The sequence below is a fragment of the Melopsittacus undulatus genome, chromosome 8, assembly GCF_012275295.1.
Source record: "Melopsittacus undulatus isolate bMelUnd1 chromosome 8, bMelUnd1.mat.Z, whole genome shotgun sequence".
NCBI classification, from domain to species: Eukaryota; Metazoa; Chordata; class Aves; order Psittaciformes; family Psittaculidae; genus Melopsittacus; species Melopsittacus undulatus.
Genome location: NC_047534.1, coordinates 17,058,667 through 17,074,784, shown reverse-complemented (window position 1 = coordinate 17,074,784; position 16,118 = coordinate 17,058,667). Strand labels below are relative to the sequence as shown.

The 16,118-nt window shown below is 61.0% G+C and overlaps 3 protein-coding genes across 4 annotated transcripts; all 3 read left to right on the top strand.

The window, feature by feature from the left end:
- The first annotated feature begins 865 nt into the window (after positions 1-865).
- Positions 866-4,152, top strand: FBXL16 (F-box and leucine rich repeat protein 16). Its single transcript, XM_005150677.3, has 5 exons — positions 866-1,570; positions 2,461-2,969; positions 3,309-3,393; positions 3,721-3,784; positions 4,004-4,152. The coding sequence occupies exons 1-5, from the start codon at positions 875-877 to the stop codon at positions 4,150-4,152; spliced, it is 1,503 nt and encodes a 500-aa protein (XP_005150734.1). The 5' UTR covers positions 866-874.
- A 2,213-nt stretch (positions 4,153-6,365) lies between these two features.
- On the top strand, positions 6,366-14,057 carry WDR24 (WD repeat domain 24). 2 transcript variants are annotated; one of them, XM_005150676.4, is made up of 11 exons: positions 6,366-6,427; positions 6,834-6,968; positions 7,080-7,779; positions 8,424-8,601; positions 9,451-10,126; positions 10,391-10,506; positions 11,858-11,979; positions 12,512-12,616; positions 12,702-13,039; positions 13,416-13,600; positions 13,732-13,900. In XM_005150676.4, exons 3-11 carry the CDS (start codon positions 7,299-7,301, stop codon positions 13,898-13,900), a joined length of 2,370 nt encoding a protein of 789 aa, XP_005150733.1. In that variant the 5' UTR covers positions 6,366-6,427; positions 6,834-6,968; positions 7,080-7,298. The 2 variants fall into 2 exon arrangements, with proteins under 2 accessions (XP_005150733.1, XP_030906075.1); XM_031050215.2 differs by having other exon boundaries at positions 6,834-7,779; positions 13,732-14,057.
- A 214-nt stretch (positions 14,058-14,271) lies between these two features.
- Positions 14,272-16,043, top strand: JMJD8 (jumonji domain containing 8). Its single transcript, XM_034065271.1, has 9 exons — positions 14,272-14,387; positions 14,465-14,548; positions 14,700-14,748; positions 14,870-14,966; positions 15,044-15,112; positions 15,189-15,308; positions 15,404-15,471; positions 15,606-15,740; positions 15,828-16,043. Exons 1-9 carry the CDS (start codon positions 14,299-14,301, stop codon positions 15,906-15,908), a joined length of 792 nt encoding a protein of 263 aa, XP_033921162.1. The 5' UTR covers positions 14,272-14,298; the 3' UTR covers positions 15,909-16,043.
- The last annotated feature ends 75 nt before the right edge of the window (positions 16,044-16,118 follow it).

Below are 16,118 nucleotides of genomic sequence, written 5' to 3'. Positions count from 1 at the left end.
CAGAGCCGCCTGACTGGCATGGGGCTCAGCAGGGCTATGGCAGGCATGGGCTCACTGCCCACTGCCTGCCTGGCACAGTGAGCATGGGCAGCTCTGCCACAACCACTGCCTGATCTGCCCTCCACAGAGATGCTGCGAGGGCTGGAGCAGCTCTGCTCTGGAGCCAGGCTGAGAGAGCTGGGCTTGTTCAGCCTGGACAAGAGAAGGCTCCTTAAGGGGAGACCTTAGAGCAGCTCCAGTGCCTGAAGGGGCTACAAGAAACCTGGAGAGAGGCTTTGGACAAGGGCCTGTAGGGACAGGACAAGGGGGAATGGCTTTAACCTGACAGAGGGGAGACTGAGATGAGCTCTTAGGCAGAAGTTCTTCCCTGTGAGGGTGCTGAGGTGCTGGCACAGGGTGCCCAGAGAAGCTGTGGCTGCCCCATCCCTGGCAGGGTTCAAGGGCAGGTTGGATGGGGCTGGGAGCAGCCTGGTCTGGTGGGAGGTGTCCCTGCCTGTGGCAGGGGGTTGGAGCTGGAGGAGCTTTAAGGTCCCTTCAATCCAAACTATTCCATGATTCTATTATTCTGCTCTATCTGCCACTGGTTGCTGGATCCCAGGCTCTGAGAGGGATGGGAATGTCTGGGGATAAATCCCCATCCACGCCCATTATGGGGGACACCAGGGCCACACATCTTCCTGGAGGATACCACTCAGGGCCCAGCACCCCTGCACTGTCTGGTCCCCAGTGCCACCCTGCACAGGGACCTCCAGGGTCTCCCACCCTGTTGGTGCCATGATGTCCCCCAGCCCTTCCCACTCTTCCTGCCTGCTCTCCCTGCCAGACCAGCAGCCTCTCAGCCCTCATCCCTGTGTTGCAGAGAGACCTGTGGAAGATGTCGAACCCGAGAAACGGTGACACCAAGCCCCCATGTTTGCCCCGCAATGGACTGGTGAAGATCCCCACGCAACCCAACGGCCTCGGCTCTGCCAGCATCACCAAAGGCACCCCCGCTGTCAAAAATCGCCTGTGCCAGCCTTCCTCTGTGCCTGCCATCCTCAGCCCGGCCTTAGCGCACCGCAGTGACCTGCCCATCCCCAGCCTGGCCTCCCCGCTCTCCTTGGCCACTCTGGCTGGTGTCTCCTCCCCTCCCGGCGCTTCCTTGGTGGGACTGAACACGAGCGAAGGCTCGGAGCAGCCCTCTCCAGAGCGGCTGCCCGGCTCACCCTCGGAGAGGCAGCTGGCGGTGGATGAGAAGATCCTCAACCGCTTGTTCTGGTACTTTTCGGCGTGCGAGAAATGCGTGCTGGCTCAGGTGTGCAAGGCATGGCGGCGGGTGCTCTACCAGCCCAAGTTCTGGGTGGGCTTGACACCCGTCCTGCACACCAAAGAGCTCTACAATGTCCTGCCTGGTGGGGAGAAGGAGTTTGTCAGCCTGCAGGGCTTCGCCGTCCGCGGCTTCGAAGGCTTCTGCCTCGTGGGTGTCTCTGACCTGGACATTTGTGAGTTCATTGACAACTATCCCCTCTCCAAGAAGGGGGTCAAGTCCATGAGCCTTAAGAGGTCGACCATCACGGATGCAGGGTTGGAGGTAGGTGACCCCAGTGTGGTGATCAGGGTGGCTGAGATGTGGCAATGGTGGGTCCTTCCTGTGGCCCTGGGGACACACACATGGGCAGAGCTTTCACCAGCCACACGCATGGAGCAGGAAGGTGTCATGGCCTTCATCCACATGGTCATCCACAGCAGCATTGCAGGCAGGCAGGACTGGGAGTCCCTGAATGTGGTCAGGGCAGCGGGATGGGCTGCAGCCTGTGCTGTGGTCACAGGCACGGGGTGAGGATGCATTCAGGGAAGGTTTATCCCTGTTGCCCACTGATGCTTCCTGCACATGCTGCTAGGAAAGCAAAGCCAGATAAGGTGGCCATGACAGTGGGTGACAGATGTGGCAGTGGGCGATGAGCTGGATGCTGGGGACAGGACATCCCTGCTGGCTGGCCATGGTGGGTCATGCGGGCAGGGGGCTGTGGGTCAGATAGAGATGGGGCAACTCATGGTCCTGCACAGAGCCAAGCAACATCCCCACAGAGGTCCCCTGCCCTGCACCATGGCCTAACACAGCACCAACTGCTCCATAGTTCCTGCCCAAGCATTGCCCATGCTGGGAGTGGGATTAATCCTACTCCCATCTACAGCACCATGTACACAGCAGGGGCTGTGCCCAGGGATCCCTGCCTGTTCCTTCCCATTCCCCACCAATACTGGCATTGAATCAGAATAGTTTGAGTTGGAAGGGACCTTCAAAGGTCATTTAGTCCAACCCCCATGGCCTAGAGCAGGACACTGCTCTGGCACCAGGGCAGTCCCACTGCAAAAGCTGGACCCAGTGAAGGCTGGTGGCAGTGGAAAGGCTCAAAGGGAGCCAGTGCTGTGCAAGGTGACAGCAGTGCCCAGCGTGCCCTGACGCTCTGCCCCTCACAGGTGATGCTGGAGCAGATGCAAGGTGTGGTGCGGCTGGAGCTGTCAGGCTGCAACGACTTCACAGAGGCAGGGCTCTGGTCCAGCCTCAACGCCCGCATCACAGCGCTGAGCGTCAGCGACTGCATCAACGTGGCCGACGATGCCATTGCCGCCATCTCGCAGCTCCTGCCCAACCTCACCGAGCTCAACCTGCAAGCCTACCACGTCACGGACACAGCGCTTGCCTACTTCACCGCCAAGCAAGGCTACACCACCCACACCCTGCGCCTCAACTCCTGCTGGGAGATCACCAACCACGGCGTGGTCAACATGGTGCACAGCCTGCCCAACCTGAGCGTCCTCAGCCTCTCGGGCTGCTCCAAGGTGACCGATGATGGCGTGGAACTGGTGGCCGAGAACCTGCGGAAGCTGCGCAGCCTTGACCTCTCTTGGTGCCCTCGTATCACTGACATGGCCCTGGAATACATCGCCTGTGACCTGCACAAGCTGGAGGAGCTGGTGCTCGACAGGTATGGTGCTGTGCTAACCTGTGCTGTGCTAACCTGTGCTGTGCCGTGCTAACATTTGGCATGCTGTGCCCTGTCAAGCCCTGCCATGCCATGCCATGCTGCATCATGCTGAGCTATGCCATGCCAAGCCAAGCCATGCTGTGCCCTGTCAAGCCATGTCATGTCATGCCATGCCATGTTGCATCATGCTGAGCCATGCCATGCCAAGCCAAGTCATGTTGAGCCATGTCAAACCATGCCGTGCCATGCTGGAAGCCATGGGTGCAACATGGGGCCATGGTCTGGGACACCCATGGGTGCCCTGCTCCCAACCAGTCCTGTCACCCTGTGTCCCATCAGGTGCGTTCGGATCACCGACACTGGCCTCAGCTACCTGTCCACCATGTCGTCCCTGCGGAGCCTCTACCTGCGCTGGTGCTGCCAGGTAGGTGGGGGACACGGCTGTGCCCATCCTTGCTGGCATGGCAGGGAGGGCAGAGTGGCCAGCACCAGCCTGGGGACAGGCCATGAGCTCAGGGTGGGTGCCCTGCACCAGCTGGGGCCCTCATGACTTGGTGCTGGGAAGTGGGGTTCTCCCATGAGCTCAGCAGGACTCAGCCCCAGCACCCAGCTCCTTACTCCCTGCCCCAGCATCCCACACCCTGCTCAGGCTCCCTGCCCCAGCACCCAGCAACCTGCCTCAGTATTGCTGAGCCCCCAGGTGGTCACCTCCCTTTTATCCCCACCATTCCCTCTCTGTTTTCTTTGCCAGGTGCAGGATTTTGGCCTGAAGCATCTTCTGAGCATGGGCAGCCTGCGCCTCCTCTCTCTGGCTGGTGAGATCCTTTCCCTTGCTTTCCTGGGAATGGGGTAGTCAGGACCCCATGGGGCTGGGGAGACACTGGATGTGGGGACAACCTTGGGATAGCTTGGGGGACAGCCAGCATCCTCCCAGGTATCTTCCCTGGGGGTGGGTCCATAACCGGGCTCTTGGGGTGCCGGTTTATTTGGGTGCTGGTGTTTTGGGGGTGACAGTGCATGTTGTCCCCTTGCAGGCTGCCCCTTGCTGACCACTACAGGGCTGTCGGGGCTGGTGCAGCTGCAGGAGCTGGAGGAGCTGGAGCTGACCAACTGCCCCGGTGCCACCCCGGAGCTCTTCAAGTACTTCTCCCAGCACCTCCCGTGCTGCATGGTGATCGAGTAGTGCTGGCCCCGGCCGCCCCGCTCCCGCTGCCGCCCCATCTGACATCACCCACTCCCTTTTCTTTCCGTCTGTTTGGGGATGCAAAAGACACTGTCGAATACAACCGACCCCGGACATCCCCCACATTGACACCCCGAGGGACGTGCGGCTCCGGGGGGACATGAGGACAGTGTCACCCCTTGCCAGAGCCCCTCCGGGCACCCTGTAAATTCCCCCCACACTGCCAACATCGCCCGTCCTCCACCCAGTGTCCTGCCAATCCCTTCTGGACAGACGAATGGACATCATGGAAACCCAAAGTGGGAAGGCAACAGTGGTGTGACCCCCTCTGACCGCATTCTGCTCCCCTTCTGCCCCAGCGCCAAATGGGTGCATAGCGCTGCCGCCAGGGATGATCTTGGGGACCAAAGGATGCTCCCAGGGATGGGCGAGAGGAGGATGCTTATTTTTGGCACCCATGGGTAGTGGTGGAGGCTGGATGGGTCCCCTTGCGTCCCAGAGCGTGTCACTGAGCCACCCCCCCTCGTGCTGCGTGTCCCCCCCGAGCCCCCAGTCCTGCACTTGGGATGCCCGGCGCTTTCTCCTGGTGAATAGGATGTTTCTCTGCGCCCGCCCGCTGCCCTCGCATGCTCGCTTGCTTCAGTCTTGTGCTACAGCAGGCTCTGGGGTACCCGAGGGGATGGTGACAAGTGGCAGCCTCCACTTGGCTCTTGCATATGGCTTCAACGAGGCCAGATCCTGCCTCCGGGTTCTCCTGGTTCCCCCCTCGCCCTGGGGACGCCGCTGCACCCTGGTTTATGTGGGGTTGGTGGGGTGACATCCACGCCGACGAGTGACCCATCCGGCTGGGATGGCGCATCCAGGGGACCGGGGCCAGCTCTGAGCCACCGAGGGGACACCGGCAGCACGGAGCGGAGGTGGGAGGCGGCACTTGGGACACGCTGCCACCGCCAGCACGCTTCCAGGCGGAAAAACATCACCCGACGCCGGCTGCGAGCGGGGGACAGAGGAGGAGCCGAGCACGGGCACGGGGCTGGGGTGACCACGGGGACCTGGCGCGGGACGGGGCTCGGTGGCCGTCCCCGCTGCCACACCGGCTGCCTGCACGGACATGGACACGGGCACGGGCACGGACATGCTTTCGGTTTGTTTTGCCTTTGTACCGGCCGGGAAGGAACTGCTGCACCAACCACCACCTCCGCTCCCTCCTTTGTCCAAAATGCTCCTTTCTGGCCCCAAAATGGTGCAAGGATCCTCGTGGCCTTGGAATAGGGTTTAGGGTGCTTCTGGAGCCACCGGGGCTGTGAGGCAGGGAGCAGCCTGCAACCCCAAAACCCACCGGTGCCCGTGGGACATGGGTGTGAGGGGCTGGGGACAGGGCTGTGGCACACGGAGGGTCCCTCCACGGCAGGGGGGAACAGCAGCAGGGGACAGCTGCAGCTGGGGGGTGTCATCAGCCCTGCTCACCCCCACGGTCCCACATACCCAGAACAGGCACAGCGCTGAGGCTTGGGTGTCCCCATACCCCCCTCTGCAGCCCCCCATGGCAGTGCACCCACATACCCCCCCACACTCCCCCTTGTACCCTCAACCCCTGCACACCCACACGTCAGTGTAGCCCTGTAACTGCCTGCATATCAGCCTCCCATGTACCCCAAACCCTCTCGTACCTCCATACCCCAGAGCTCCTCCAAACCCTCCAAGCAGCCCCACACCTCAGTGCAAGTCCATATCCCCCCAGTGTATCCCTGCATCCCCAATGTACCCCATATCCCTCTGACACCCTCATTCCCCTCCGTGTACTCCCACCCCAATGCACTCCATATCCCCCCGACACCCCCATTTTCCCCCTGCACCCCCACACTCAATTCATCCCATATCTCCCCAGTACCCCCATTCCCCCAACGCACTCTCACCCCAACGCACCTCATACCCTCCTGACACCCCGGTTCTCTCCACGGTACCTCCAAACACTGCACTCCACGTCCCCCTCACATCCCCACCCTAGTTCTCCCCATATGTCCCCCTGACACCCCCGTACCCCTCAGCACCCCCATTTCCCCCCGCACCCCCCAATTCACCCCATTCGTCCCACACCCCCCATTCCGCGCCGGGGGGCAGGGCCCGAATTACGGGCGGGGCGCCGGGCGGAAGGGGGCGGGGCGCGGCGGAGGGGGGCGGGGCGCGGCGGATGGGGGCGGGGCGCGGCGGAAGGGGGCGGGGCGCGGCGCCCGTTTCCGTGTCGGCGGCGGCGTCTGCTGGGGCCGAGCAGCGGGTACGGCAGCGGGGGGCTGAGGGCAGTGAGCAGTGGCAGAGGACCCGGATGGGCTCTGAGAGCTCTGAAGGGGCCCTGAGGGGGCTGTGGGGCAGGATCGGGGTACGAGGGGCCCCTGAGTGCCAAGAGGGAGCCCTGAGGAGGCTCTGAGCACGCTGCACGGGGTCCTGGGGAGGCCTTGAGTCAGGGGCGGGCCCTGAGGAGGGGGCTGTGGGTTCGGGGGAGCTGGGGTGGGGGGAAGGTGCAGTGCCAGGGCAGGGGCTCAGCCCGGCTCGGGGGGGGTTGGTTTGTGGTGGCCTTTGGGCATCCCAGAGCAGCTGCCCAGTGCCCTGGCTCGCTCTGGTGCCCAAGGGGAGCTGCTGCCCCCTCTGCTAGGAAGCAGGGTGAGCCCCTCTGCCTCCCGCAGGGCTTTGGGGCACAAGGAGCGCCTCATGGAGATGACTGCGGGCTCATTTCACCCAACCTCCTGCTGGAGACGCTGCTCACCTTCAGCCCACGACACTGCTGTCGGCATCCTTTAGTGTCACCAACAGCCGTTGAAGTAAGGAGGGAACCAGGAACCCAGGAAAGGTTTCAAGAACTCTCTGGGAGGCAGTTACAGAAGGCAGCAGGAGGAGAAGCCCAGTGTGGGGCCATATCTCTATTCCCACAGGTCTCAGCCGGGCTTTAGCCTCTTACCTCCTGTTGATGTGGCTACAAAAAGCTGTGGTTGGAGCTGCCTGGTCCTGCCAGGAGCCACGGGAGCCAAGACTGTCCCTTCCCAGCTCTGGCTGAGGTGGAGCAGGGCAGCCGTGCGAGTGTGAATGCAGCCAGTGAGAACACGAGCCTCCGAGCCAGCTCCTGGAGAGGGGAGTGTGCCCCAAGGCCGGCCATGGAGAAGATGGCCAGGGTCACCACAGCCCTGGGGGGCAATGCCCTGACGGGCCGGACCATGTTCTGTCACCTGGACGCCCCTGCCAACGCCATCAGCGTGTGCCGTGATGCTGCCCAGGTGGTGGTGGCCGGCCGCAACATCTTCAAGATCTACTCCATCGAGGAGGAGCAGTTTGTGGAGAAGCTGAACCTCCGCGTTGGCCGCAAACCCTCCCTGAACTTCAGCTGCGCCGACGTGGTGTGGCACCAGATGGACGAGAACCTGCTGGCCACCGCTGCCACCAATGGCGTGGTGGTCACCTGGAACCTGGGCAAGCCGTCCCGCAACAAGCAGGACCAGCTCTTCACTGAGCACAAGCGCACCGTCAACAAGGTCTGCTTCCACCCCACCGAGGTCTACATGCTCCTCAGCGGCTCCCAGGATGGCTACATGAAGTGCTTCGACTTGCGCAAGAAGGACTCTGTCAGCACCTTCTCTGGTAGGAACATGGGCTGTTATTTGCCCCCTTACTCTGTTGAGAGGCAGAGGTTGTGGCTTTGCCCTTTCCCTGTGCCCAGGGGGAGCTTTGCTCTGCAGTGGATGTCTGGAGCAGGCAGGGAGGAGCTTTTTGGTGGGTTTTTCTTCAGCCTTCCAGTGCCTAAAGGGCCTACATGAAACCTGGAGAGGGGCTTTGGACAAGGGCCTGTAGGGACAGGACAAGGGGGAATGGCTTTAACCTGACAGAGGGGAGACTGAGATGAGCTCTTAGGCAGCAGTTCTTCCCTGTGAGGGTGCTGAGGTGCTGGCACAGGGTGCCCAGAGAAGCTGTGGCTGCCCCATCCCTTGCAGTGTTCAAGGCCAGGTTGGATGGGGCTGGGAGCAACCTGGTCTGGTGGAAGGTGTCCCTGCCCATGGCAGGGGATTGGCACTGGATGAGCTTTAAGGTCCCTTCAACCCAAACCATTCCATGATTCTGACAGTTTTGGCTGCTTGGTGGGCTGGCTCTGCAGGGAGGTTGAAGGTGGCCGCATCACTCCCTGCTTCCTCTCCTCCCTGGGTTGGGGACCCCCATGGCTCTTCCAGTGGGGTTTTTAGCCTTGCTGGAGCTTATCCCACCACACCTCACCCTCTGTGCCCGCTCAGGCCAGTCTGAGAGCGTGCGGGATGTGCAGTTCAGCATCCGGGATTACTTCACCTTTGCTGCTACCTTTGAGAATGGGAACGTGCAGCTGTGGGACATCCGCCGACCCGACCGCTACGAGAGGATGTTCACGGCCCACAATGGACCTGTCTTCTGCTGCGACTGGCACCCAGAGGACAGGTTTGTCTGGGGCTGGTTCCTGCCAGCTCCCCGGCCTCAGCACAGGCGAGGGACGCCCTAAAAATGGGGTTGGGGGAAAAGCAGGATCTCTTGTATCAAGGGGTGTATTCCTTGTGTCAGGCGATGGGCTGTTGATGGATGATGGGAGCAGTGATTGCTTTAAAGATCTGGGGGGCAGTGGGTTGGTGTTGGGGTGTTTTGGCTTGTTTTTTGACAAATTGGGCACTTCTGAGGCCCTGGATGAGCCCTGGATGGGCCTCAGAATGTTTGGGAATAGCAGGCTGCTGATTTGTCCCCACGCCAGGGCAGGCTTTTGTTGGGTGCTGGATTTGGGGAGAGCACTGCATAGGTGCTCTGGGACATGGCTTCCTTGTGTTTGATCAGGCCTTGCTTGTGTCTGATCGTTTTTTCCTCCTGCCTTTGCCTGGAGGCAGTTGGAGTGTGTGTGGAAATAGCTGTTATGGTGTGTGGGTCCCTCCTTGCTCCCCATCAGGCAGTGCTGCAACTCCTCATGAGCTTAGAGAGGCCCTGAAGTCTGTTCATACTGGGCCTTTTCCCTGTCTGCTGGCCCTGGCAAGTGGAAACCAGGGGTAGGGGGAGCTGATCTGGCTGAGAGCCCTTCAGGTGAGTGTGGCTTAAAGATGCAGTGCCTTAAATGGGGCCAGGGAGGAGAGGAGTTGCCTGACCTGGTTCTGGAGAGTGGAGGTGTTAGGGCAGCACTTGAGAGGAACAATCCCTTAGCATATCTGTGTTGTGAGTGTTCCTGTGCCACTGTGGGAAAGAAGAGATGTACAAGCACAGATCCTGGCCCAAGCTGGCATCTAACCATCTTTCCTCCACCCTTTCCAGGGGCTGGCTAGCAACGGGCGGACGGGATAAGATGGTGAAGGTGTGGGACATGAACACCACGCGGGCGAAGGAGATCTACTGTGTGCAGACCATCGCCTCGGTGGCGCGGGTGAAGTGGCGCCCAGAGTGCAAACACCACATCGCCACGTGCTCCATGATGGTGGACCACAACATCTACGTCTGGGACGTGCGGCGGCCCTTCATCCCCTCCGCCATGTTCGAGGAGCACAAGGACGTCACCACGGGCATCGTGTGGCGTCACCTCCACGACCCGTACTTCCTCCTGTCGGGCTCTAAGGACAGCACCCTCTACCAGCACATATTCAAGGACGCCAGCCAGCCTATTGAAAGGGCCAACCCTGAGGGGCTATGCTACAGCCTCTATGGGGACTTGGCCTTCGCCGCCAAGGAGAGCCTCATCTCCTCCGACTCCAACCGCAAGCCCTACATTGGCGACCGGCGGCACCCCATCTTCTTCAAACGCAAACTGGACCCCACGGAGCAGTTTGAGTACATCTCCTCCTCCAGTGCCCTCAGCATCTTCGAGACAGACATGGAGGGCGGAAGCATGGACTGGTTTGTGCACACGGCCAAGCAGTACGCGCTGGCTGGCCGGCCCCTGCCTGAGCTCTGTGACCACAATGCCAAGGTGGCCAAGGGCTTGGACCGCAACCAGGTGAGGCCAGGACTGCAGGCTCTCCATTGAGACGGGGGCTGGTGCTGAGGTTGAAGGGTGCTCAAGCCAAGCTGGGTGGCAGCTCCGTGACCTCTGCCTGGCACCAAACCCATCACCTACAACAAGTGTAGATCATTGCTCAGAGTTTGAGCCCCCCATGAGCCTGTCCAGCTTTAGATTGGCTGATGGTGGGAGTTTGCTGTCAGTCACGTGGCTACACAGGGTTGGTAATTTGTCAGGGTCTGACTCTGCTCTCTCATGCAGGTGGCTCAAACTTGGACAATGCTGCGCATTATCTACTCCAGCCTCGGCACCGTCTCATCCACCAACCTCAATCACAGCATGGGAAAGGGCAGCACCACCCTCCCCCTCATGAACAGGTAACAGGGGTGCTGGAGCTGCAGCCAGCCCTGGGATGGCAGCAGGGACATTCTCCCCAGCCTCAGGTCTTGCTGGTTTGCAGGTTGGCATCGTTTGAATGCAGCCCATTCCCCATGTGGGAGTGAGAAGTGATGGCCAGTCCAGGCCTGAGCCCTGCACCCTTGTGCTCTGCTCCCTGCCCTCCTTAAACAAAGCTTGGAGCTGTGGTGGGGTGTGGGGCTGAAACCAGCTTTCTGGTTACTTCATTAGTGACCATGTCAGGGCTGGGGATGCGTAAACTGTCTCACTGCTGTCGTGGAGAGGTTGTCTTCTGCCTTTCAAAGGGAGAGGACAGCTGTGTGAGCTGCTCTCTGGCATGGAGAGCCCCACTGTGGGCTGATGAAGCAGGAAGACTTGTTTTTCTTCTTCTTGATGACCTAAAAGTGAGGGGTGAGGACTCCATGTTAGCTGTCAGACCTTGCAGGTCCGAGTTCCCAGGTTGAGTGGCAAATCTTCGAGTAACATCAAAGGAAATACTCTCCTCCACCCAGCCCTGCATCCAGCAAGTTCCTGCCTGTCCCCGACTTCAACACTACAGGCAGCATGCTGAAGAGCTCAGCTGTCCTTCAGCCCCATTTCCTTCCATGACTGAGTGAGTTCAGAAGAAGCCACAGAGATGCTGCGAGGGCTGGAGCAGCTCTGCTCTGGAGCCAGGCTGAGAGAGCTGGGCTTGTTCAGCCTGGACAAGAGAAGGCTCCTTAAGGGGAGACCTTAGAGCAGCTTCAGTGCCTACAGGGCCTACAAGAAACCTGGAGAGGGGCTTTGGACAAGGGCCTGTAGGGACAGGACAAGGGGAATGGCTTTAACCTGACAGAGGGGAGACTGAGATGAGCTCTTAGGCAGAAGTTCTTCCCTGTGAGGGTGCTGAGGCGCTGGCACAGGGTGCCCAGAGAAGCTGTGGCTGCCCCATCCCTGGCAGTGTTCAAGGCCAGGTTGGATGGGGCTTGGAGCAACGTGGTCTGGTGGAAGGTGTCTGTGCTTGTGGCAGGGGGGTGGAACTGGATGAGCTTTAAGGTCTCTTCAACTCAAACCATTCCATGATTCCTTCTCAGTGTCTGTGAAGGTGGGGAGCATTGTAGCAAGGCAGCTCTTGAACCTGCCTCTGAGGTGAAGGCAAATGTTAAAAGAAGGAGTCAAGAACCTGTGCTGAGCTCACAAACCTTCATGAAGATGCCAAGTGGGGCAGCTGACTTCTGTGCACTTGGGGAAATTTCACTATTCAAGTTGCAACTGTAGACCTCTATCTGGGCTGTTTGCTGGCTAGAGCAGAAGCTGTAAACATTTGAGACTGAAATTTGACTTCTTTCCCAGCTTTAACCTGAAGGATATCCCCTCCGGGCTGGGCAGTGAGTCCAGACTGGACCGTAGCAAAGGAGAAAGCCGCTCGGAAAACATCCTCATGGATTCCTCTTCCACCCTGATGAACAATGAGGGTAATGTTCATGGGGCAGGGGTAGTCCAGGTCCTACACTCCTTAGCTGTAGGTATATGATAAACCAGTGAATTTACCCTGCACATTATGGGGCTTAGACCTGCTGTAGCCCCCACATGCAGCATGTGAGCCCGGTGTGCTGCAGACAGGCAGTTTGCCCCTGTGAGGCCTGTGGTGGTGGCTGCAGAGCCAGGAACACAACCATGGTGTGGAGTTTGGACACAACCCTGGACATGGGGCAGGACACAAGGGAGCATGCTTTGGACAAGGGCCTGTAGGGACAGGACAAGGAGAAAGCTTTAACCTGACAGGAGAGATTGAGATGAGATCTTGGGCAGAAGCTTTTCCCGGTGAGGGTGGTGAGGCACTGGCACAGGCTGCCCAGAAAAGCTGTGGCTGTCCCATCCCTGGCAGTGGGGCTGGAACTGGATGAGCTTTAAGGTCCCTTCCAACACAAACCATTCAGTGGTTTTATGATCCAGCCATGTGTCCAAGGGGGAAATGAGCTGATTTCTCTCTCCCTCATCACACAGACAACGAAGAGACGGAGGGCAGTGATGTCCCTGCAGACTACCTGCTGGGAGATGTGGAGGCGGATGAGGATGACCTGTATATGATGGACCATGAGAACCCACACGGTGAGTGCACAGCGGGTGCTTGGAGCTGTTCCCTGCACCAGGCAGGGAACTGGTCTTCCCTTCTCATTCCTGAAACTCCTTGCAGCTGAAGAGCAGGAATACAGCCTTCCCCAGGAAGCCTTTCCCCTGCGCCACGAGATTGTGGACAACCCATCAGCCTTGGACCACCTGCAGGACAAGGCTGACTCCCCTCACGTCAGTGGCAACGAGGCTGAGACGGTGTCGCTGACCCCCGTGGAGTCCTTCTCCCTCATCTCCATCTCCCACTCACTGTATGAGAACCGCCTGCCCTCAGACTTCTTCAACCCCATCGTGCGGGACACACTCCTCTTCTATGCTGAGCAGGGGGACGTGCAGACGGCCGTGTCTGTCCTCATCGTGCTGGGGGATCGCATCCGCAAGGAGATCGATGAACAGACACAGGTAGATCCTGGGAATCCCCTTCCTGGCTGTGTCAGAACTGAGCCTTCCCTTCCAGGGAAATTGGTGTGATGTGAGATGGCTCCGTGGTGGGACCCAGGGGTGGTGTATCCCAATGGGATGGGATCCTGCCTGGCCTCTGGGCACCTCCCTTCTCCTCCAGGCTGGCTCTGACCTTGGGTGGGCAGCTTCAGGACTCCAGCAGGGACCCAAGGGGCTGTCTGCAGGGGGATGTGGCCTTGGCCTGTTGATGTGGGGAAGGATGCCTCTTCCCATCCCCACAGAGCACTTCCTTCCTTCCTTTTGGGATGCAAGGCTTGAGTCCTCAGGAGGTTTTGGGGGGGATTGTCAAGGCTTAGATGTGTGCAACCATCCCCAGGAGCACTGGTACACGTCCTACATCGACCTGCTGCAGCGCTTCCAGCTCTGGAACATCTCCAACGAGGTGATCAAGCTGAGCACGTGCCGTGCAATCAACTGCCTCAACCAGGCGTCCACTACCCTGCACATCAACTGCAGCAACTGCAAGCGGCCCATGAGCAACAGGGGCTGGATCTGTGATCGGTGAGGGCAGGGAGGTGGGGACCTTCAAGGGGAGGCCCAGGGGGGCAGGAGGATGGGGTAGGTGCCTCCTGCTCCCCGGTGTTGCCCCCCCCAGGGCTGCCCCTCCCATGCTCCCTGCTCTGCCCATGCAGATGCCGCCAGTGTGCCAGCATGTGTGCCGTCTGCCACCACGTCGTGAAGGGGCTCTTCGTGTGGTGCCAGGGCTGCAGCCACGGTGGACACCTCCAGCACATCATGAAGTGGCTGGAGACCAGCTCCCACTGCCCTGCGGGCTGCGGCCACCTCTGCGAGTACACCTGAGCAGCACTGCCCGGCCGGGGAGGCTGCGGGCAGGCGGGCACAGCTCCCCCCGCCCCGTGCCTCTCCCTGGTATTTACTGTGTGTAAATAGGGGCCCTGTGTGCGCCCAGCCCCCTGCCCGGCACTTTTGTACTGAATTAAAACACCATCTGAACTGAGCTCTGCCACTTGTCTGTGCGTATCCTGCCTGCAGCGGGGCCTCCCCCCGGGCCCGGTTCCGGCTGCTCTGCAGCCTGTGGTGCACACGTTCCTGTTGCCCCTTTAAGGTGCCGTGGCTCCTTTAAATCGTGGCCCCCGCGGGGACCCGTAGCTGCGCGCCCAGCCAATGGCGGTGCGCGGAGTAGCCCGCGGTGGCTGCTGGGAAGCGTAGTCCGCCGGTGTCCCAGGTGCCGGTCAGTGATGTCGGCGGCACGGCGGCTGCTGCCGCTGTTGGTGCCGCTGGCCTTGGCCCGGCCCGCGGCATGCACCGGCTCGGCGGGCGGCGGCTGGTGAGCGTGTGGGATGGAGCTGGGCCGGTGCTGGTGCCGGTACCGAGCCCGGTGGCGAGCGGAGCCTCCCGTTGCAGGCAGCCGGGCACAGTGCCGGAGGAGCAGCGGTGCACCGTAGAGCGGGCAGACGCTTCCCTCACCTACCCCCTCTTCCTTCAGCGGTACGGGCAGGCCGCTGAACCGAGGGGGTCCCAGGCGGGGGTGCCGGGAGAGAAGGAGGGAGGCAGGTCCCGGTGCCCCGGGGTCGGCTGTGGGGCAGGTCGCAGTGCGCTCGCCCGTGCGGGACCCGCTGTGGCTGCCCTGTCTCCCCAGGTTCGCTTTCTCCCGGCCGGTCATCCTCCAAGGGCTCACGGACAACTCGGTCAGTGCCGGGACAGGGACCGGGAGGGTCCGGGCACGACTGGGGGACCCACACACACCCCGGTGCCCCGGGAGCGGCGGCGGCAGCATCACCCCATCCCTGCTGTGCGCTCCCTCCCCAGGCCTTCCGAGCCCTGTGCACCCGGGAGAAGCTGCTGGCGGCCTTCGGGTCCTCCCCGGTGCGACTCAGCACGGCCAACACCTACTCCTACCGCAAGGGTGAGCAGCAGAGGTCCGGGACCCGGCGGGCAGAGCCTGTCCGGGGGCACCGGCCTCACGCCCGCCCCTGCCCGCAGTGGACGTGCCCTTCACGGAGTACGTGGAGCAGCTGCTGGAGCCGCAGGATCCGGGCAGGCTGGGCAGTGGTGGGTAGCATCCTCTCGCTCTACACCACCGGTACCCACTGCCTCGCTGGGCTCAACCGCCCCCTCTGCCCCCCAGACACCCTCTACTTCTTCGGGGACAACAACCTCACGGAGTGGGGCCCCCTCTTCCAGCAGTACGTGCCCCCCCCCTTCCGCATCCCAGGGACCAGCCTCGCCTACAGCTTTGGGATCGCAGGTGGGATCGGGATTGCCGGCCAGGACAGTGGGTATGGGCAGCCCCAGGGTGGGGGGGATTCTCCCCAGCACCCAACCTCCCCACTCCTGCCATAGGCTCAGGCTCTGGTGTTCCCTTCCACTGGCACGGCCCTGGCTTTTCTGAGGTGATTTTCGGCAGGAAGGTGAGCTTTGGGGGGTGTGTTTAGGGGCGGGAAAGTGAAGACCACACCAGGCATCCCCCAGCACGGGGAATGGCTGAGCCTGAGGGGCTAGAGGGGAAATAGGGGATGGGGGGATGTGTTCTGGTGTCTTCCAGCGCTGGTTTCTGTACCCACCTGAGAAAACACCCCACTTCCACCCCAACGAGACAACACTGGCCTGGCTCCACCGCACGTACCCCACACTGCCACCGGCTGAGCAGCCACTGGAGTGCACCCTCCGTCCCGGGGAGGTGAGTACCAGCCGGCCCCACAGCACCCCAGCTCTGTACTCCCCTTGGGGGGGGACACCACTGGGTCCCCCTGCTCACTCCTGGCAGGTCCTGTATTTCCCTGACCGCTGGTGGCACGCCACACTCAACCTGGACACCAGCGTCTTCATCTCCACCTTCCTGGGGTAAGGCTGGAAGCACAGGGATACATCCCCATCCTCCTGCTCCTGCAGCCACCAGGTGTTGGGACCAAGCACCTCAAGTTCTGTTTTTTACTGGTCTTTTCCCTCCCCTTTGGATTAAAGCTGTAATTCTGCCATTGTGCTTTGTGTGTTGCTCCATCCCCACCGGCACCAGGGTGGCCTGAGCCCATGGGGACAGGCCCTGGTTCCCAGACCA

Excerpts from the sequence above, each read along its gene's own strand:
- WDR24 (XM_031050215.2), top strand. The coding sequence starts at position 7,299 with ATGGAGAAGATGGCCAGGGTCACCACAGCCCTGGGGGGCAATGCCCTG. Across the intron at positions 12,617-12,701 it reads GGACCATGAGAACCCACACG|CTGAAGAGCAGGAATACAGC; the intron begins GTGAGTGCACAG and ends AACTCCTTGCAG. Across the intron at positions 13,040-13,415 it reads AGATCGATGAACAGACACAG|GAGCACTGGTACACGTCCTA; the intron begins GTAGATCCTGGG and ends AACCATCCCCAG.
- JMJD8 (XM_034065271.1), top strand. The coding sequence starts at position 14,299 with ATGTCGGCGGCACGGCGGCTGCTGCCGCTGTTGGTGCCGCTGGCCTTG. Across the intron at positions 14,388-14,464 it reads GGCTCGGCGGGCGGCGGCTG|GCAGCCGGGCACAGTGCCGG; the intron begins GTGAGCGTGTGG and ends CTCCCGTTGCAG. Across the intron at positions 14,749-14,869 it reads AAGGGCTCACGGACAACTCG|GCCTTCCGAGCCCTGTGCAC; the intron begins GTCAGTGCCGGG and ends CTCCCTCCCCAG.
- FBXL16 (XM_005150677.3), top strand. The coding sequence starts at position 875 with ATGTCGAACCCGAGAAACGGTGACACCAAGCCCCCATGTTTGCCCCGC. Across the intron at positions 1,571-2,460 it reads TCACGGATGCAGGGTTGGAG|GTGATGCTGGAGCAGATGCA; the intron begins GTAGGTGACCCC and ends TGCCCCTCACAG. Across the intron at positions 3,394-3,720 it reads ACCTGCGCTGGTGCTGCCAG|GTGCAGGATTTTGGCCTGAA; the intron begins GTAGGTGGGGGA and ends TTTCTTTGCCAG.